We start from the raw sequence: 22,293 nt of genomic DNA, 5'->3' as shown, positions 1-22,293 counted from the left end.
GTAAACATCGGAAACAAAACAAAACAAAAAAAGCTTTGGAGAATCATCTCCCAGCACCCCCTTCTCACTCTCGATTGCTTGGTTTTAGGCTTGCTTTCATTTTTTTCTGACAAATCGTGTGGGGGAAGCACAGAACACTAAACAGTGAGAGATCCTGTTTAAACCCCTGTTCTGGCTTTTCAGAAACGAGTGTTGCTCAATTCAAGTTCAGCACATGTTTTCAAAGCTTCAAAGTATGGCTGCTGTTAAATGTCTTTCGATTTTGTCTATCAAATAGGCTGAATCACACCACTACTGAAGAACCTGCATCGAATTAGACAGCCATACAACAGACCAGCCCAGTTTGGACTTTTTTTCTTTTTAAAGGATAGGGTTAGGTCCTTGGAAATGTGTTCAACCCTTCTACTGTATTCAGCTTTGTTCCATAGTGAGTAATTCGGGCTTTTGTATCCTGAAATATTATCCTGCCTCTAAAGAATAAATGCCTTGGCTGTTTCACACCACATAATTTTGTTTTCCTTTCATGTAACTTAACATATAAGCAAGAAGGATGCAATGTTGATTCTAATAACATTCGGCACTTGAAAGAATCACCAAGTGTTTTTTTTTAAGCGGTTTTCTGGTGGCCGACAAATTGGCCTGTGGTTATGTTGAGTGACTAATTGTATTTTCTTTTCTGGAAACTTGTGCAAAGTTGGCAGTTTTGTGTTAACACTAATACTTTTGTTTGGCATTTGTGCCCTATACTGACCAGACCATTTTTATACAAGTGAATTTTTTAAAAAAAGACACTTATTTGAAGTATGGCAATAGTTTAAGGATAGAAAAGAAGCATGGATATTACACATCCCCTTGTAGTGTATGAAAAAAAGTGCATGACTGGATTTATGTACGTACAGGACATTTAAACAAATCAGATCCGTGCTGAGAAGCATGCCAGCACCTCTTCATCGCTACATCTAGCAGGTAGTAAAAACAAGACCATGTTTTTTTGTTTTTTTAAAATGTGCATTAATGCTAACATAAATGAATAGAGCTAGCCAGCAAACTATTTTTTTCCTGCATATCTAACAGCGGGATGTAACTGTAAAAATTAAACAAAAGAGTTAAACAACATCAATACAACTGTTTTACATCATTGGCCTCTCAAGGCTAAATATTTACAGGTGAATCTGCCATGCTTTAGTTGAAGATTCTCTCAAAACCTTCAAATTCACAAAAGACAACTATTCAGAAGTTCCTTTTTTGTTTCTTTTTTTCTTTTTTTCCCTTTTATTTTATTTGCAGGCAACAGTCATGGGTACAACAAACTGTCTCTTTGGAGAGGACCAAGAATTATTATTGTCAGAATTTGGGCTACTTGCACGCTTTATGTGTGTGTGTGTGTGTATTTGTATTTAAAGGGTACTTAGTTTTCACCCCTGAATGAAAGATCCCTCCCACCTTTTCCAAAACCAGAAAGGAAAAAAAGTTTCAAAAGCACTTAGTGTTTATATTTTTATACCTAAAGAAAAGAAAATAGGTGTGTGTGTGTGAACAGAGAGGCATACATGTGTATACACACACACACACTCAAATACACAAGCACACACTGAGTATGGCAGTTCAAACATGTAGGCCGTCTGGTGAGAGCTGGCATTTGTAGTGTCCGTTCTGAGACTAATCTACTGAAGTGAAGGGAATGTTTTTGTGGAGATTAGGGTTCTGACTGTGCCGATTTCGGCTTCGCACAGAGGAAAACATCATATTGCAACCAGGGACTTTGCACTTGTGCATTTCTCGCAAATGCACAGTTTTGTAGTGCACTCTCAGGGTCCCCTTGTTGCTGTACATTTTGTGGCAAATGTTGCACATAATCCCACCATTGCTCCCGGACAAACTGTTGAACATCAGAGATCCTGAAACTTCAGCCCCTAGGCTGCCAGGCAGGGTGGGGGCCTCGGCCTTGTGCGCCGACTCCCCACTGTCACTCGCCCCGTCAATGTCGTCGAGGAGAATCCCCTCATCACTGCCCGCGTCGGATTCTCTGGAGGAATGGATGCTGCTGCTGGACTGGAGGCTGGAGGTGGTGCTCAGGTCAAGGACCATGTAGTCCTCCGCCATGCCTCTCCCATACCCGTTCAGGTGGGAGTCTTCCGTCCCTGCGGGAGAGGAGGCATCTTCCCTGACGTCGAGCCCCATGGGGTGGTGGGCTCCATAGATCTTCATCAAAAATTCATCCCGGAGGTCCTTGCTAAGGGAGGGCTGCGACGATGAGTCCAGGCCCATGTCATCGAGTTCTTTGGTCAACAGTTTACGATGCAGATTTATGTTGGCACTGTGTCTAGGAAATCAAGAGGGAAGGGGGGAGGGTCGGTGTGCAGGGAGTGGGGACGGGTGAGAAAAAGGAGAGCATTTTAAAATTGATTCAGCTTTCACTAGGCATCAAATAAGCACATTCATTGCTAATTACACCATTATAAAAGCAAACATTTCCCTACATCCTCAGGATTTGGGACTAAGTGGTGGTGGGAAATGCAATAAGGGGAGCTTTTCATTAACATAATTTTTACAAGAGTAAAATTCTTCAATGGTCGGATGAATGCACACCCATGCACCTTTTCCTCAATGATTGTTCTGTTAGTTTTGCCATGGAACAGCATTGGCTACAGATAGTCTCATAGCAGAGATTTTAAAAATATATATTAAGTAGGATAAAAGAATGGGAGCTTTCTGGTTGTCTAAATGGAATACTTTGAATTTACCTAAAAAACCTTTTTTATCTACAGCAAACACTTTATTTGGAGGTACAAAAAATAGCAATGGTCTAGATAATTTAGGTTTGACTTCAAGAATAATGAAATCTTGCTCCTCATCTTCCTATACTTCAAGTTTTAGGTAGAAAAAAATTTAGCTTAGTAGATGAGCAATTTGAAATAGGGTTATAGACTCTTCGGCATACATCCTTTTTCTCAGGATAATTTGGGATTTCAGCTAAATCTAATAGTAAAACAATTATTTTCAGGAGCTGCTACATTTTCATTAAGCAATTCAACGTTTAAAATTTAATTTTTTAAAACAGAAATTAAATACCGATACTGTTAAAAAAAACCCCTAAAACCCACCCACCCTTTAAAAAAATCACATTAAGCAACAGAAAACCCAAAGGGACGGAAAGAAAAAAAGAATCACAATAAATACAAAAAAAAAATCAAGCACAATAACAACATACTATTTCTGTATTTTAACAACCGGAACCCGTACTTCTTAGACAAGCAAAACTTTTACTCTACTCGCTAAGGGCTTTGCTTGTGTAAAAAAGGAGAAGGTTTGTCCCGGAGCGTCCATAGGGATGTCAGGACTTGCAAGGCCTGATACGTTGTTATCTGTCTGAAAACACTGTCGTCGTATTTACACTCCCCCCATTTATTCTTACAGTGCCCTTGGGCATATACCTCTCTCCACCTGCAAAGGCTCATATGTTTGAAAAGTACCCTTTGAAGGCTACCCTTCCAAAAAAATAAACCTGTATAAATTGCGGATATATAAAAGCTTCTCAATAGTGGCAGAAGCTCTACATCTTGGAGAAGTAACCGTGATAATAGAAATGATCTGTAATAGCTGTTAATAAGGTTCAACAGACCTCTCGATTATGAATAAAAAGTATGGGAGACCAAAACGAGTCACTCCATTTGGTGACAAACGTGGCTAACACTTCTGAGAGGTGGCTGAGAGGTATGTGCCTCAGAGACAAGGAAGAGGAGAAAGACTTCTCCACCTTCCCACACGAGACAATATATACAGCACTCTGGTTTTAAGGGGAAGAGGGGCACAGCCCTCTCCACACTGCACTTAGGAAGGCTGAGCTTACCTTGTGATAATAAGATCAGCTTTCTAATCTTTTGCTAAATCGATCACAAAAGAAAGCAAGAATGAGAGACAGAGAGAGAGAAAAAGAAAGAGAGACAGAGAGAGAGAGAGAGAGAGAGAAAACAAATTCACATTCTAGACATCTGGTTTTTTTTAAAAAACTTCAACAATAAAATAGGGATTTAAAATGTTCTGATCACAAAATCATTTTCTGTCATAAGCGATCATCTCATATGCTGTCTTGATGATTTTCAGATCAGCTGCATAATCCAAAAATCATAAATCAAATTAAGATAAAACAAATTCACAGCATCAGCATCATCCATAAATGAGTTCCACACAGAGGCATGCAGTGCGCAGATACATGAACGATAAAGAGAAGCTGTCCCCACGGTCCCTGCTCTGACAGTCTCCCCATTTCCTTGGGGTCAGATGGCAGATAACTCCAAGGGCAGGTTGCTAAGCCGAGTACAGGAAATGCCTACTGGGAAATCTTTACCCTGACATGTGGGTATGACACCACCAGAGTTATTATAAGAATGTAGAAACACAGTTACACTCTGTATTATTACTCTGTTGATAAAACAATCTGCCAGCCATAAGCAGCTCATGAAATCCTGCCTCCTCTCTGTTCATTATTTTTAACACCCTCCCCACTTTCTTAATTTCACAAGCACACATTTTGTGATTGACTGTAATCTAGAACTCTGTGTTGCTTCTCACACATCTGCAGTTACCACTTCCTAGATTCACTGATGAGAAAACAGCAGCCAGATACACAACAGTCACATAAAGACACACTGAATAAGAAGAATAAATTAACATTGACAAAAGGATACACTGATCACCCAGATGGACACATCTTTCCCAAAATGACTTGTGAAATTACACATATCCACCAATATGTTACCAGGAAGAGATGTTTCTCTTCACTTCTCACTTACAGCAATAGAAATCTGTAATCTAATTAGATGATGTACCAGCCCTCAATATCTGTCAACCAAACGATGTGCAGAAATGTGTAGACCAGCTCGGCATTCTGCTCAACAGTGTCCCTTTTCCGCTGTCAGCAGTACTGTTGGCCTCTGCTAATATAATTACATTGACTTTTATTCAATTAAGTGCCATCCTTCGCTTAAAAAAACCCCTACTTTATCAATTGATTCAGGTGTAATGCAATAATAAAGATGAACTCATGGCAGTGCATTAGCTCTGCTGTTCATAACTTCAGTACACAGGTTCATTCATGGTAGTCGATTTCCATTATGCAACCACAGTTCAAAAGAATTGATTTTTTTATGTTCATTTCTTAATCTATTTCATTTTTGTTTAATAATCCCCCCTAAATACCATATGCAAAACACTAGAAATGAAGATGGGAAGAATGGGCTATAGAAAGCCTGCTGTTTTTTTCTCATGATTGTGAGCTTTTGAGATTTTCTAACAAACTCACACAGTATTACTGGGGTAGTAAGAGAAAAAGAGCAGGCAGAGGATAAGGACTTTAAATTCTTTAAAGAGTACTGATTCTGCCCCTCAAGAAGGTAAGTTCAGCTTTCACAGAATGGACAAAAGGCAGCACTTGATTTAACAAAGCCCTATGGTCAGAGAGTGGAATCGGTCAGTCCAAACCATTAACTGTCATAAAATACTGTCCTCATGAAGAGATACAAAGACCTATGATTAACAGCAATTTACAAGTTTATTTGGATCAGAAAATTGAAGAGGTAAAAAGGGAAGATGGAAGAGACACACAGAACTCGTGCCTACTGACCGTAAGATACATAGAGAAGAGGATCATGGGATGGCAGGACAGTAGGCAGACAGTTGATGTTCTCTCTCCCTCAGACCCTCCCTCATTTCCCCTCTAAGATCAAGAGCATGTTCTTGGGACAGGATAAAAAAATAATAATAAAATAAAAAAATTAAGACAGCCTCATGCCCAAATGAGAAAATCAGAATTTTAGTCTGAATAGTCAGCACCTTTGAGAAACCATGATACAACTGAATTGTATCTTGGTTTGTATCTTGTACAACTTTTCAGTCAGGTACAACTGAAAAGTAAAACAGGGAATAGGCGCTACTGGATATTAATACTACACTTAACATATTGGAAACTAAATAATGAGTCAAGCTTTAGGTTACATGAGAAGTCCAACATCTAACTCTTAATTCTTCATCAGTTTTGAGCCATTCTAAACTTAGTGAATTGAAACAAAATACTTGATAATTAATTACAATACATCTATTTACAATGGAATTAAGGTTCCATTTTGGATTAGTTTTGCCTTTATTTCCTTCCTTACCTCTGTCACTGAACACACACACACACACACACAAACACGTCCCTTAAACTATATTGTCCAGAACGATCTCAGTGTATTTAGATGGCAGATACCACACACACACACACACACACATATACACTGTGTGTGTGTGTGTGTGTGTGTATGTATGTATGTATATGTGCATAGGGATAGAGAGGTGAATTTATATCTAATTCTGGGAAATCTAGATACCAGGTTTGAGTGTTTTATGGGACACTGAGTTAACAATACTATCCAGATTGACAGAAAAAAAATTAAAATTTCTGTCCCACTTAATTCTCATCTATGGCTTGATATAACACTGTGTTGTCCTTAACTGCTCAAAAACTTTTATATTACCATTTATGAATAATAGTATGCTTACAGTCCTTTGAATTAAATTACATTTCTGATAGCATGCTTTTCTGCAGAAACTAGTTGTTGTATAAGCTGTTTAAAAATTCTCTCCAAGAAGAGCTGAAAACCATTGCTAGCTCAGGAAAAAAAATTCAATGTAAAACTCTAGTAAACAACATTAAAAAATACAAAAAAGTAAAGAAATACATGTTAAAAGCAAGATTTAAAAGATAAGCAAATTTCAGAAAATTAAAAGTACGAAATTCAGTCACTTCAATCCTTTTCAATATAAAACAAATCATCCATACTGGTCACGCAGACAGTTCCCACTACATTCAAATTATTCACTTGAAGATAAGCTCCCACCAAACTCTTTAGGGGTTTAGCTAATTTACCACACAGATATGGCACGTCTGTTGTAATAACACACAGGATGTGTTGGGGTCGACCATTTATCAGAATCAGACTTCTTTTCTCAATTCACAGTGAATCACGCTGCCTACACGACTCCCCTCTCTAAGAACCTGCCGTCCCCTTACGGCCCCTAATGTGGCAGGCAAACAAAATTGACAGTCTCATCTTGTCAACAGGGGTGATTCTCCTGAGAAGCCATTTAACTGCCCAGGAAGCAATGTATTAATGTGCTTGCCCCAGGAATGTTAATCATCTTCAAGTTTCCGACCTAACTTTGACATGAATGAAATCACCAAATTTGTTTACTAAGTGAATCATAATATGCTAATAAGAAAGTATGACACATATGGAAAAGCCAAACAGATGGTTTGTTTACTCCACTTTGCAACTTTATAAATGTTGTAACTCTGAAGATGTTAGTGAGAATTATTGATTTGTTGGCAGAGGCAAACGTGTCTTTTGCATACTAAATCTGGCGCTACAGTTAGAAAACAATTTGTCACTGCTGTGGAATGCATAAAAAATGTTAATGCTGTGATGGCATTTGAGACAGCAGATTGGTAGGTGGAAAATGTGTATGCTGAATGTTCAGGTTAAGTGCAGTATTAATATCCAACGGCCCTGTTCCCCAACCATTTTACTTTTGCGCTGTACCTGACACATCAAGGCTTCTCAAAGGTGCTGACTGTTCAATAAGTACCTGTTACACTGTAATGTGAGGCCCTGAGTGCTGCACTGTGAACAGAACCATGTTTTCACAGCATGTGGAAATTTTCTCCATCAGACACTTCATATGGTATTCCGTTTTACTATTAGCATTGTTAAGAATGAGCCAAGTCAAGAACGCTGGCATCTTTTAAGGATTTATACAACCTGAGGTAAATTATTTTGAATTTTATATTTGCCCTGGATGAACTAACTCTCAAGTCTTCCATCCCTTGATTGAGTCTGACTTACATAGTTTAGAAGACACATTCCCAAAATAATAGGAATGAATATGTTTCTCTTGATTTTCAAAATTTTCTGCCATTTTAAACTTTCTTTTTTAATGTGTACAACATGGAACATGAATTTCTGAGATCTTTTTCAAAGGAAATATTTGCTAAAAATGGTCAAAATGTTGTACTTCATTTAAATGGTCAAGTTATGATCTTTTAAAAAGATAATTTTAGAAATGTATGAGTTCAAGAGAGGAGACAGAATTTTGTAGGCAACATTATTATTTAGTCATGGCCTATCTAGAATGAATTCTATGTTGAAAATGAAACTACTTAAGGTATATAAATAAAATTTATGCACAAAATCTTAATTTTTGTCTTTGGTTAAATGATGTTAAAATCACCAGCTGAAACACAGAAACTCCAGTTAACCAACCAGCAATACACCTATGTTATTGAACACTTAGAATTTTTAGAAACATTCGGCCGATTTTTATAAAGTTTGTTTTACTTTTCATTTTTGTTAGCATAGCTGAAGAAGCAGAATTTTGTATTAAAGAGGTGCTTAGTTCTCCTAACATTCTTAACCACTCCCCCTGTAACTTCTTAGTCCTACACATACATATTGAGACTACCGCTCGCCTTGTGGGATTTCCTGGTGTATCACTATGAAGTGCTGAAATGGTTACCTGTCTGCAGAAGAGAAATGAGAGCACAACGTGATCTAAAGAAACCACTGAGTTCCTCTTGCTGCTCAAGGATCACTCTGGAGTAAGAAACATTAGCTGCTATCCCAGACTAGCGCTTATATCTCATTGGAAACATCTCCTCATTCCTGACCAACAAAGAAAATTTCAATAAAGTACTTTTACTGGTTTAACAACAGTGAGCTCCGGGGATTGTCAAAGTGCTAAGCCTTTTCCAAGGAGAGAAGAAATCAGCAGCTCAAATATAATTAACCTTCCATTCTCAATGCAAACTGCCACGCACAGGAGCTCTGCGGTCTATTAGCTAAGTCATAATGGCCAACAGGCAGAAGCAAAATTGGTCAAAAAGTTGGCTGCTGCTGTCATATTTTTGGAATTATGATTAATGGCACTAATAATGCGGATGATTACTGATATGTGTATCTCCAGCAGTTTATCATATTGCTCTGGCTGCCTACACAATAAACAGGATGCTATCATTTACCTCTTTATTGAAGGCAATCCTTCTCTTGAAGGAGAATATTCTAATTACTTCGTAATGTTTTATGTCTTAAACATTTTGCAGCTCTGGACCTTGCCAACTGCTTCATGTCTACCATTGATTAATTACTGAATGTTTAATCAAAATTTAGAACCTAATGTAGTCATTTATGAGCTCACTGCAGTGCCAAAGTAGTTAGGCTTTGCTCCCAAGTTTGGAGAGGGTTGGGTTCAAAATCAAATCCCAGCCATGCATGAGGATCCAAGAATTTCACCTTGGGTGCTCTGAGGTTGCCAATTCCATCTTTGCTGATGAATGGAAGGTAATCTAACTACAGGGTAAACAGCATCTCTACCTACCCTCTTCCCACTGGATTTTCCCTTTCCTCTTTCCCTAATCCCCTCATCAGCAGAGCACCTCCACTGGCTGCTTCTGAAAACAAGAATGTCACCGTGAATGCCCACCAGGAGAACATAGTTTTGAAGTGGTTAAACAAGTGAAAAATAATTTGCTGCGACAAATACATGAGTTTTTTTTAATGTGGATTTTTTATGGTACTGTCATACAACCATTCACCGTTGAAGTTAAGTGTTTTTTTAATACCATTACTGAACTGCTGAAATGGATGCTAATATAGCTTGGAGTGCTAATGTCAAGTCCTGGTAATAAAAAAGACAGACTGCTGAATGAAATAATTTCAAGTAAAAAATAGAACAAAAGTGCTCTCTCTCTTGCTCTCCACTTTTATTGAATTGGGACTGACTGAGCCAATTGCTTTAGAAGTCTGTAAAACACAATTACTAGTGAGCGAACTGACCCACCAGTGCCCCCGCAGTGACGGAGGGAACGGACTAAACAGGCAGCAGCGTTAGAGCACCCCCCCTCAGCTGGCCGTCCGACCGAAGAGGCTTCCTTCTGAGGGTCTGTTGTCCTCATTGCCCAAATCTGTCTTCTTTTAGTCACAAAATCTTGTTGTTTCCCATCAATGTGGTAATATAACTTCATACATTACATTCCAGGATAAAAATGTCTGTTCTAGCAATTAAAGATGATTTGTCTTTTGATATTCTAATTTATGAGGGTGTTTGTGTATAAACACACATGCACATTTTGTGGATGTACTTAGATTAGAACATTAGCATAATTTTTGAATAGCTGGTAATAATTCAGATTGATATATTCAACAGAAAAATTGAGAATCACTTGCATATATTCAGTTAGCAAAACTTGGCCTTTTTTCCCTTTGTAAGGTAAAGTCAAAATAACTAGAGCAAGCAAGAAAAGGAATTAACCAGAACTGGGTAACATTTTTCCTCCTAGTTAATAAAAGAACTAATAAACTCCATAAAGTAGTAGAGTTACGATCACTAACACTTCAGGCATAACAGCTTTTTACCAGGAATTTACAACTCCTGTTTTAATTCAAGCAGCTTGCATTAGGACATAAAATCTAGGTATTTCTTAAAAAGTGTAGTTTTATGTTAAATAACTAAAGAAAAATTGACCTTTCCTAAAAAGTATTCTTTCCTTCTTCCTCAGCCTGCTTCTCGATCTCACATGCATGTGCACACATACACACACATCTTATCACCCAAGAATCAAAGTCACCAAATCCCTTTTTTATGACATTGTAATTTTTTGGCAAGTGTAAACTCCTTTCATATTCTGCCACATTCATTTATTTGAAGTGTGTGGGAGTCTTAAAAAACATTAAATTATTTCTGAGAAGGATTTTTAAAAAGAAGCAATGTTATAGCTCAACCTTCACTATGAAATTTTAACAAAGAAAAGTCTCCCTTCTTCTTAGCAAACAAATGATCATTTACAGCGAGAGAGAGCTAGTAGAAGCCTTTCACCTGTGAAAAAGCCATTCTTCGCAGGTTTGAGACAAATGAATGTTAATATATGTGTAGTCTTAGAGCCTGCTTCCTGGTGGGAAATGGCCTATATTTTTTTAAAGAAAAGATTATCCACAAAAATGAATATCTCAAATGAATAATTATTTATGAGAACAATTCACATCAATAAAGTCTATCAGAGGGTCAGCTAGATGGTGGTGGACCCAAGAGAGGAAGAATCAAGATGATGATGACCCTTTCAAAGTGGTGTCATCATGAAAAACACTGCTTGTGCATTCAGTATGTACATTCTGCTCTCAGTGCTGTTTTTGCCTGAATTTTCAAGATAATGCCACAAGAGTGCTTGTTCCTTTTGAGAGAAGGTAAGAATAAGAAGCACATAGAAGCACTATGTTTGTGCAATGGATGTAGCCACAAGAAATTAAATGTAACTCCCAGCAATAGAAATTTGTAAAAAATCTCTTTGTACCATGAAAAAGGAAGTCATTCTCCTGCCATTAAGCTCTGTTGTCTATTTGGTAGGTGGTTTGGTGGAAGTGACTGGTGTAGTTCTTGGGGTGGAGGAGTGAAAGGTCAGCAGAGGCTTAAATGAGCTTGTCTCACATCCAGCTGGGCCAGCAGGAGGTCATTAGGAAGATAGGAGGCTCACTTCAGGCTTGACAGAGTCTCTCCTTATGATACCAGGAGACTGTCTTGCTCATTGCTCTCCTCCTAGTATATAAAAAGAGCCCCAGAGACAGGCATGACACTGAAGTTTATCTTACTACCAAAGTTTTGCTTGAGGAGGGCACAACTAGCAATTACTCAGAAGGGGGATTTATTTTGTTTGCTTGCCTTTGATGGAAAGTAATGGAGATAAGTACAAAAGACCTATTGATCTGTTGGCTTTATTGTGAAATCAAATAGAGTAACACAGGAAAAAAATCTCTTCCTTAACATTTAGGAGTCAGAGGACCTGTACAACTTCACTTGGTAAAATAATTTTGGAAAAGGGAATTGCGATTTGATTGGAAAACACATAGGAAATGAAATAAATGGCTGATACCTTGGAGAGGATTAACATACTGTATTTGACAGCTAATTATATTAGGGCAAATATACTAATAGTTATCCTGAATTGGTGCTAAGTGGCTCATGGAGGTATTGCCTAGTGAAATCATGTGTAATTATTGAAAATCTCTTAGAAAAGTTCTCTCTAAGTTTCCTAACATAGATAATGATGGAAAAAATTGGTGCTGCTGCTGAGAAGGTGATAACAGGAGGCAGGTAGCATGTTTTCACATCTTCACCTCTGTTGTTAATGCATGCAGTGGCTCATCAGAGGTAGGTCATGTTAATTTATTCCTGCACACCTGTACAGGGCTGGAAGTCAGGTAATCAGACAAGCAAAAACTATACATCTTTGCTTTTTAGCTACAGCTACCTAGAGGCCTATACACAAACAAATTTAGTTCTGGAGACATCAGCAGGTTTTAATAAACCAAATACAGATGTCTTACTCTATACAAATCAAGAAGTTTACATGTTTAAATCTGGACAGGTTTATCTAGCAATCAAAGAGAAGGCTCACACTTGGTACCAAATAACTGCCTCATATTTATTTGTAACTCATCCAAAGCAAATATTATTTTGTTTTTAAATTTATTCATGGAGTTGAATCACCTTTCCTACACCTTGAAGATCAAACAAACGCATTCACTTTTCTGATAAAATTTAAGATAAACTTTGGCAATTAGTGGCTACTATTCTCAGAGAAAGAGAGGAGCAAAAATGGTAAAAATCATATAAGATGAAAAACAAAGAGACACATACTTTTTTCAGTGTAGATCACCAAGTTTCTGTATAGAAAGTTTTCACTTTTGTTGAGGGAGTTTTAAAATTGCCAATCTCTAAAGCAGATGTAAATAGGCTTTGCCATATTAGCAAATGGTAAGGAATTTTAGGGAAGTAGAGGACAGAGGGTACTTATTTATTTTATAAATAAAAAGCAAATGTGATTTATAAATGGGGTTCCCTTCAGTACAGGTGATCTACGGCTACTCAGCCCCCCTGGGGATCAAAATTCAAGACCGAGGGTAAGAATATGACCAAAGGCAAAGTAGGCCCAGCTAATTCTATGACACACTTCAAGAAAATTTCCCTTATAAAGACTGTAGGGTCTAGGCCCATTAGTTATAATTTCTTCTTCCCAGGGAGTATCTCATGTGAATACCTCAAAACTTGCGCCCATCCTGACTGGGTAGCTCAGTTGGTTGGAGCATCGTCCTGATACACCGAGGTTGTAGGTTCGATCCTCAGTCAGGGCACATCCAAGAAACAACCAATGAATACGTAAGTGGAAAGACAAATCGAGGTCTGTCTCTCTCTCTCTTAAAAATCAGTAAAAATTAAAACAAACAACTAAACAAACAAAAAACCCCTGAGGGCCAACTTCCTATTCCCTGACAGAACAGTATCTTCATAGCACAAAAATCATGGGATAAACAAAAAGGAAGGAAGGGTGCTCAGAGATTTTCAGGAGTAACCCTACATAATGCTATCAGTACACACTCAATTACCTTTTAGTATCATAGTTCTTTAGAGAGAAAATAATTTATGTTATTTTAACAGCCACCTACTGACTGAATGAATTGGGGTTTGTATTAGCTTGCTCTTCGTCATTAATGTGAATGGTCCTCTCTGCTTTTGAATTTCTTATGCTCCTATTCATTCACAACTGTGTAAAGAAGGACACTCAGAATCCTCAGCCATGTGTGCCCCATTCTCTCTCTTTTCTCCCTTTTTGCTGACTTTAGACAAAGAACATTTTTGCTAATCAAAAAGCCTTCAACTTGATCTTATAAAAATCTAGAAAGACCATAGCAAAGGTCTGGGAATCTCTGTTAACTAGCTGCCAAATATCAAATACAGTATTCAACATCTTTCTACTTTCCTCTTACTAACATGCCTATCTAGGGACAAAAATGCAGCTCCCTCGTGTATAAGCATCTTGGAAGAAGCCCAAGAAGACCTGTGTACCACTCTTATAAGGTGTTCTAAGCCCGAAGACAAAAGGCTGTTTTTATAAACAGAAGGGAAAAGGTTATTCTGTTAGTTTTATCACAGGCCTCCTAGAAGCCCTGTAGCTCTGCACACTTCAGCCCCCAGTCAAAATCCCTTCTAATGCTTTATTTGCACAAGGAAGACATTGTGCAGTCAAGGATGGATGAATCAAGACTCTGGGGAAGGGAAAGGAATGGGCCTGAGGACAACAGGATTAAAGGCAAAGGATGGTTTCTGTTTTGGAAGGTCTGTTGGCTCAAAGAAAAGTAAGAAAAATTGCCTTAGCTTCACTGCAGAGGAAAATGCAGGGACACGAAAGTCCTGGGGTTCTTGTGACTAGCCCAGTAAAAGTGAAGAGAAAGGGAAAGTAAGTCTAAGGGGTAGATCAGAAATGTGATTCAGGAGGCTCTGTGAATAAGGAGATGAAATTATACGTCAAAATTAGTTGATGAAATGATGATAAAATTCTGGAACAGGAATAAAATTATGTTCAAGTCCAATCTGCTGTGACTCAGCAAGAGGCTGGTACCCAAAAGGAATCACTATTTCTGATTATTAGGTGGTAAATATACTTTCATTGCCTATTAATTCAAGTCATAGATTCAACAGTGATGAACATCTTTCTTCTTAAGGAAAAAAATCTCAAAATTAAAGTATCAGAGTTTTTGTTAAGTTTTTAACATGGGATGAAAGCATTTGAGCATTCCTAAAGAGCAAAATTTTTAGAGAAAATCAAAAAACTTTCTTTGTAGAGTATATTTTCAATTTGTTTTTCTTCATTGATCATGTGTGACAATATCCAGAATTAAAACGATTAAGTATGATGTGATATTTCAGCCCAATGAAATGTATCACCTGTCTTGTGAGGTGTGCCATCTTTTGTGTGACTGAACATAATGGGAATATATCAGTAGCTGCAGTATATTATTTTCCCACATAGAATATACTGGTCTAAGTTCCCATAAGGCTGGTCACTCGCCAAACTCCCAATCCTTAGAATAAAAATGAAGATTGAAATACTCCCTTATCAACAAATGTTTTTTCCTTAGACAAACCACCTTCTCAATAGAACCTGCTTATGCATTAAGACACAAAAATGCAGTGGTATAGAGGAAAGCACTGAGCTTTGAGTTTTGTAGACTTTTGGTCCTATAGTCATTTATTCCAGTGTTATGACTTAACAATGGTTTCAGCAAACCAACTAAAACTGTGATAGGAATTCATGCAAATAAGCTTAAATTTTGGCTTGTCTTCAAACATTCCATTTTCATAAATATTTTAGCAGATTTTCATGAGTCTTTTATTTTTGTTTAAAAAATCCAATGCATTAACCTCATTATCACTAGAGCACTATTTTAAATTTAAAAGAATGAACATTACAAACTTGGGGAAGAAAAGGTTGGGTATAGTATTATATTTTGTTATTCGCAGTACAGCTATCTTGTCTGCCATGTTCTGGGACTGTGGACAATTACTCAGAATTGAAAAGAATTTGGTGACCACAAACCATTTTCACAGAACAAGGTAAATGGGCGTAGGGAAGAGGGACTTCAGGAGGGGAAATCTTTAAGAAGATAGATTTCTCTTCAAAACATGTTTCAAGTTGTATAAAGCAAGCTACTTATTTTTCTCACATATTTTGCTTTTCATGAATTGGGCCCCTTGAACTGGATTTCAATACAATGAAATACATTTTAACTTTTATTTTTAAAAAAGGCTAATCTTGCCCTGGCTGGTGTAGCTCAGTGGATTGAGCACAGGCCTGCAAACCAGAGGACCACGGTTCAATTCCCATTCAGGGCACATGCCTGGGTTGCAGGCCAGTTCCCTGCAGGCCAACTCCCAGCAGGGGATGCACGAAAGGCAACCATACATTGATGTTTCTCTCCCTCTCTCCTTCCCCTCTAAAGATAAATAAATAAATAAAATCTTTAAAAAAAGGCTAATCTTTTAAATATTCTAGAAGCAGGTCACTACTTTCCAGTGGCACTTTTATTATATGTTACTTTATCAAAGGCTCTACCTAACTGATACGCACTAGAATCTGGGTGGTGGCTATGGGCAAACCTCCTAGCTAATTTTGTTTCTTCTACATATACTGATTTTTAGCACGCAATAAATTTTTTTCTAAAGTATTTTAAAAGACAATGTAAAACAAAAAATCCACATCCAATATAATAGGAAAATGAACTGGTGTGTCTCTAGCTGGGCTGGTGTGTTATGTAAATGATATGCTCATAAGCGTATCTCCCTCAGGGCAGGGTAACTGTGGTACCCCACCCCTGACCACCTTGACACATTCCATTTATATGACATTTTCTTTAGGACTAAAAAAGAACATTGTTGGTTTAGGACCAGCTGCTTCTGTTTAAGTCCAACTGTTTCAGAGCTGCAGCTACATAGCTAGGGTGTGATGTCATCTGAAGGCTGGACATTATATATTCTAAGAGCTCCTAAAAGTCTGTGCACGCCTTCCCTTCTGTGCATAATTCCCACGATAGGGTATATATTTTGAGATTTGCTAAAGACATTGTCAAGCTAAAATAAAGAAACCTACACCACCATACCATTTACCCATATTAACAATTACTTTGGTCCCATTTTCTTCTGATATTTTTATGATTCAAAGAATTCAAGGACACACTAAATACTCATGTAAGAATGATAACATTTCTGGTTATACCTACGGAGATGCAGGCTGTCTCGATGTCCTGGACCTATGGTTCTTTCCATCCGTAAATTTCTGTTTCTATATTGGATAAATATGTGTGTATGAAGATAATATATTGATTTAATTAAAAAGCCACAAGGCAAAGCAGAAATATTTATAACCGAAGCTGTGGCTTCTAAGTGAAAGTTCATAGGGAAGCAGAGAACTGTGTACACAGTTAACTGATTTACACATCTAGATGCATGGAAAAACATACACACACACATACACAGAGCACAGAGAAAAATGGCGTGCATTACTGGGTAAGATGGCATATGATTCTGCATGCTTAATCATGACAAGCACCAACTGCAACAATCCTTCATGAGCATGGCAGCTTGGTTATCTGTGGTCACTGTGGACAATCTCTACAGTGCATCACACACATCTACGCTAGACTTCTTAATGTTATCCAACATGACTGGCACCCTCCACCCCCAGCAGGAGCAGCCAATGGAGATTTACTGACCTGTCTCTGCTTCGGCGAGAGGGGAAGGCAGCATTGCAGCCAGCGACCGTGCAGACATGCATCTCTTTTAAGTGAACGTTCCTGTAGTGAAGCTTGACACTGTAGGAGCTTTTGAAACTCTTCTTGCACACATAACAGATTTTGGGGTCAGGGCTAGAACACAGGTCACCTTCTGGGGAGAACTTTTGAGGGCTGCCGTAATTCAGAGACGATGTAAAACTTTCGTGCAGGGCAGCCATGCTGGCTCCCCCACCATTGTATAGTCCATACTGGCTCATGTAAAACATGTCGTAAGTGGGATCTGCGAATTCTTCCTTCACCTTGATGATGTCCTGGTGAGAGGGCTCACTGTGGTTCTCGTCAGGCCTCTCACTGTTCATCAGGACTTTCTCGTTCACTTCACTGTGAATGTGTTCATCCCCCTCCATGGACTCCTCACCCAGTTTGGGCTCTGAAGACTCAGACTCGTTCTCATAATCCCGTTCAGGTTCTTGATCCTCAGAAGTCATGCTGTCAGCCCTTCTTATTTCAGTCCTTGAAATGCATCGGGACCTGCTATGCTTAGAAAAGTCCTTCACTGACATGCCTGGACTCATTTCCTCTTGGGAGTGGCAATGATTGTCGTGGCTCACGTCATTTACCACAGCTCCAGCATCATGTGGGTCATCATCCTCATCGTCAAACTCATCAGCAGTATCAATAATTTCTTTTTCAATCTTCACAGGCATGCTGGACTTCCTGGGCTTCTTCTTGGGGGCCAGGTCGACACTGGCCTCGTGAGTGGCCATCATCACTACTGGTGCTGCTGGCTCAGAGGGTGGTGGGGGGTGCTGCTCTATGGTGCCACTGGATGGAATGATGGGACTGGTCGGAATGGAGGTGGGAGGGCTCACCATTTCTCCTGGAGTGAGTAAACTTCTATAAAATGGAGGAACTGGTTGGACAGTCTTTAGCCCAGAAAATACCAGCTGGCTAGGCAGAGGACTCTGTAAGACAGGGTCTAGTGGGGGAGTGGTAAAACCCATTGGGGGACGGCCAGGGCTGGTGAGTGTGAGATTTGATTTTGTACTTGCTATGACAGGGGTGGCAGCTCCTGAGGTGGCCCGAATTAAATCTTTGTCTCGGTTATTCCTCAACATAGGCATGTGAAGGCGAGGGTTGGGGTTTGCACTGTGGCGATTACGGCTTCGGAGGGAGCTAAAGACCATGTTGCAACCTTCAATGGTGCATCGATGTTTGATCTTCAGGTGAACGGCATTATAATGAATTTTGAGAGTACCTTTGTCATAGAATGTCTTCCCACATGCATTACAGAACACTCTTCCTTTCCTAGAGGCTGACCCCATTCTTCTCATCCGGTGGATCCGGAATGAGCTTTTTGGGTGTTCAGTTTTGGTCAGATCACTGACTGGGGCAGAATTCTGAATGGGGGATACGCAGGGTGGCTCGGTTTTAGGCTCCACATTAGTAATGCTGGTCAAGGCATTTCTGTTGGGAGTCTGATCGTTCTTATAAGGTGTGGGAGACACTTCAGATTCGCTGCTCTCATTATATTCATTCTGGGTTGAAAGGCTTGGTTCCCGCAGCCTCAGTCCTGGTTGCTCTAACAGTAGCCCGTTTGGAGGCAACCCTAGCAGTGGGGCTGAGACTGGGTTTATGTACTGGAATGGAAGCAGAAATGCAAGGCTGTTGGGGATGTTTTCGAAGTGATGGATGCTGGAAGGGTTGCTATTTTCTAGGTGAGCAAGGAGGCTGGGACTCCTGGTGCGATTATTGCTCTCAATGAAAGTCCTTATGTCTGAGTCTGTCTTTGAAGATGGTACAGCCACGGCCTGCCCTTCTTTCTCCTGAATCGCCATCAGCTCTACAATGGATTTGGTTTCTCCAAACCGCAGAAACTGCTGAAGGGTGATGATTTCCTCTTCCCGAGACATGATGGCCCAGCGGTCCAGCACCTTGCCGGCAGCATCCTAGAGGCCACATCAAAGAAACAACAAAGACAAACAAAAACTTACTGATTGTGCATAATTATTCAATGTAACTGAAGGTGCTCTGTCTGCTCATGAAATATCGAGAGCGAGAGCAGGAAACAACATGCAAACACTGTTAATAAAAGTCAACCCACAAAGCAAACTTTTCTGCCATGCAAATGTAGTAATTAGAGTCACAGTTAGAGAAACAGATTGAGTTTAATAATGTCAAAACAAACAAAATGTAGACCACTGGGGCTCTGTGATCTAAAATACCTTCACTACCGCTATTTTAACAATGGTCTATATACTATGCAGCTATTTAGCATACATTAGTACAAGACGTGAATTCTTGCTGTGAAACCCAGTAAAAACGCAAAAAAGTTACCTTAATCCTTATTAAATAATGACACTGTAGGAAAGAATTAAGTGTATTTTGCCAATTTTATTTTTTTCAACACAAGCAGACATAACACTGGGCTCAATGATGAAAATTCCTTTCAAAAGGAACTATTATGTGACTTTCTATATCAAAAAGATGAATAAAGTGATATTACCTCCTATACCCCATTACTAAGCCATATATAGTTTTCTTTTTTAATGGCTATATTCTAGTGATATTTAATAGTGGGCAATTTCATAAGGTAGAGTAAGAATAAACAGTAATTGTACCTTTCTAGAAAATTGATTGTAATCCTATGATTCAAAGTTTGAGTTAGAATTAAAACATTTGACTTTTATGATCTTGTTATAAGTGACAGTTACAGATATTTAGAAAGTAAACATGTGATGGATTTAGATAGAATAAATGTGTAAAAATGTTGTCTCTTAACACCCTCCTCTGATAGCAAGGGAGTCCACAGAGAATACACATCAGTAATCACGACAATATGTATTGTTAAATATACATTAAAAAGCATTTCACACTTTCATTTTTGCTAGTAACTATGGGGTTTGCCTGGAGGTAGAATTTAAAAATTCTGCAGTGTCATGTCAGGCAATCCATTTCAGCTTGGATTGAGAGCAATCTATTCAAACACTTAAATAATGACTCCATCACTTTCCAGGGCACAGCTTCTCTCCACCAGGACGGGACTCTTTGCAACCTTCTGTGAGTGACACTTGCTCCACCCTAACCACTGATTTAAAAAAGCAACAACAACAAAAAGACACACTTGCAAAGAGAGAAATCATTAGTTTATAATGAAGAAACTTAGCAGACTACCTTAACCAAGGGATCCAAGTTAACCTTACCAGTGATAAGTATCATCTTGTACCTAGTGATATATTCACTAAGAAGGGCGCCTCATTCCTTTTGTGGTTTTCTTGTCAAAAATTTATAACCTCAATCTAATCACGAGAAAACAGCAGACAAACCAAAATTAAAGAGCATTCTACAAAATATTGGCTAGTGCTCTTCCAAGTGTGAAGTTGGGAAATATTTTTTTTTTTTAAAAAGAATAGTTACGGATTAGAGGAAACTAAGAAAATAGGATGTATAAACATAATGTGAAATCCTAGAAATGCTAGATCAGAAAAAGGGCATTGGTGGGAAAACTGGCAAATCTGAATAGCCTCTAGATTACTTAATAGTATGATATCAATCTTAATATCTTGGTTTCAACAATGGTACTATGCGTATGTTAGCTGTTACATTAGGAAAAGCAGGATAAAGAGAATGGTACTACTTTTGCAGTGGAAAATTCTCTCTCATACACAGGTCTACTCAGCCTTGTGACATAAAACTCTCTCTGGACCACAGTCATATGGCATGAATCATGACAACTAGTTTGATTATAAGGAGAAACTCACCATTTATTTAAGTTACTTGAAAAAAAAAAAGAAGCTCTGATAATTATGTGCTGTTCCTTATAAGGCTGATTCCTAGCATTCTACCAAAGTATACGCTTGGGTGTATGTATGAGGATATCCATTCTTACATAAATTGTCACACACAGATGTCCCTCTGTCACCCTGTAGATGAAATGAGCCTTCAGACCAAAAGCTCTCATGCACTGTCTCCTCAGATCGTCAATACAATGGTGCAGGTAAATGGTGACTGTGGATGATCCTGGAGTCCTGCACTGGCCATTTTTTTAAAANTAGCATTCTACCAAAGTATACGCTTGGGTGTATGTATGAGGATATCCATTCTTACATAAATTGTCACACACAGATGTCCCTCTGTCACCCTGTAGATGAAATGAGCCTTCAGACCAAAAGCTCTCATGCACTGTCTCCTCAGATCGTCAATACAATGGTGCAGGTAAATGGTGACTGTGGATGATCCTGGAGTCCTGCACTGGCCATTTCTTAAAAAAGTATCATTCATAGCAATTGCTCTACTTTATATATATATATTTTAGGGTGGGGAATAGGGTAATAAGCAAGGGAGGGTGTTGGTGTTGTAGATAAAGAAATTTTAAATTGTGATTTTTGCATAGATGATCTCATTTGGACCTCATAATAGCTTCCAGAGCTCAGTGCATGTTTAACAGATGAGAAAACAGGTGAAAAAGGGTGAGATGGCTTGTTAAGGTTGCCAAGATGCTAACTTGGGGTCCAGACCTTGCACCCAGAAATCCTGACTCGAAGTTCACTGAACACAATGGCGGTCATTCTGTGACGCCATATCCTGCGTGAGCACACTGAGCCGGTAATGAGACGTAGAACTCCTCCTGAACAAGGCTGGTCTCCAGAGTCTGTCATGTCCTCTTGTACATCCTTTTTCTTTACCATCAAATCTACGCTCTTGATTGTTCTTTTATACGGCCTTTCACTGTGGATTGTTTCTCAGGCTGAACCCAACCTGAGCAGCATACGGTCATTTCTTCCTTAGGTTCTTCCCAGGGACCTTGCATCTAAATCTGCATGTCGATAATGTACTTACACAGCTGCCAGCCTCTGGTATTAAAAAGGCCTGAGAAACCATAGCAACTGATCAAACCCACCTGAGGCATCTCCTCTCCATAACCCTTCTGCCTTCCCTCACCCAACAGTACATAGCAGTCCCATATGGTTTCTCTTTTCTCCTGGCCTGCCACAAGGCCTGCTGCTATTTCTGAAATGACTACCTTTCAGACTCTTTCAATCCAGAGTAGCTGTCTGCTGAAATGGAGACTGTTACCTGTGTTAAACCACTTCCTTCTGGTGTAAGAGGTCCAGGTAAGCAAGTCTTAGGATTTTGTTAG

At 38.9% G+C, this 22,293-nt stretch overlaps 1 protein-coding gene and 1 pseudogene across 4 annotated transcripts in view; one reads left to right on the top strand and one right to left on the bottom strand.

The window, feature by feature from the left end:
* Positions 1 to 357: 357 nt before the first annotated feature.
* BNC2 (basonuclin zinc finger protein 2) overlaps positions 358 to 22,293 on the bottom strand; it is a 425,587-nt gene continuing 403,651 nt past the window's right edge. For 3 of the 4 annotated variants that reach the window (XM_037061921.1, XM_037061923.1, XM_037061924.1), the window contains 3 exons: positions 17,133 to 19,102; positions 16,637 to 16,702; positions 358 to 2,323 (listed from right to left, as the gene is read on the bottom strand). In XM_037061921.1, the coding sequence (XP_036917816.1) occupies positions 1,660 to 2,323; positions 16,637 to 16,702; positions 17,133 to 19,102 (2,700 nt within the window). In that variant the 3' untranslated portion in view covers positions 358 to 1,659. The remainder of the gene's footprint in view (positions 2,324 to 16,636; positions 16,703 to 17,132; positions 19,103 to 22,293) is intronic. The other variant, XM_037061922.1, reaches the window with a different exon arrangement.
* Positions 21,061 to 22,293, top strand: part of LOC118998033 (40S ribosomal protein S25-like) — a 42,347-nt pseudogene continuing 41,114 nt past the window's right edge.

The sequence above is a fragment of the Sturnira hondurensis genome, unplaced genomic scaffold (assembly GCF_014824575.4).
Source record: "Sturnira hondurensis isolate 20B ecotype Veracruz unplaced genomic scaffold, ASM1482457v3 Scaffold0013559, whole genome shotgun sequence".
NCBI classification, from domain to species: Eukaryota; Metazoa; Chordata; class Mammalia; order Chiroptera; family Phyllostomidae; genus Sturnira; species Sturnira hondurensis.
The sequence above is the reverse complement of the archived record's forward strand: the minus strand, read 5'-3'. Positions and strand labels throughout refer to the sequence as shown.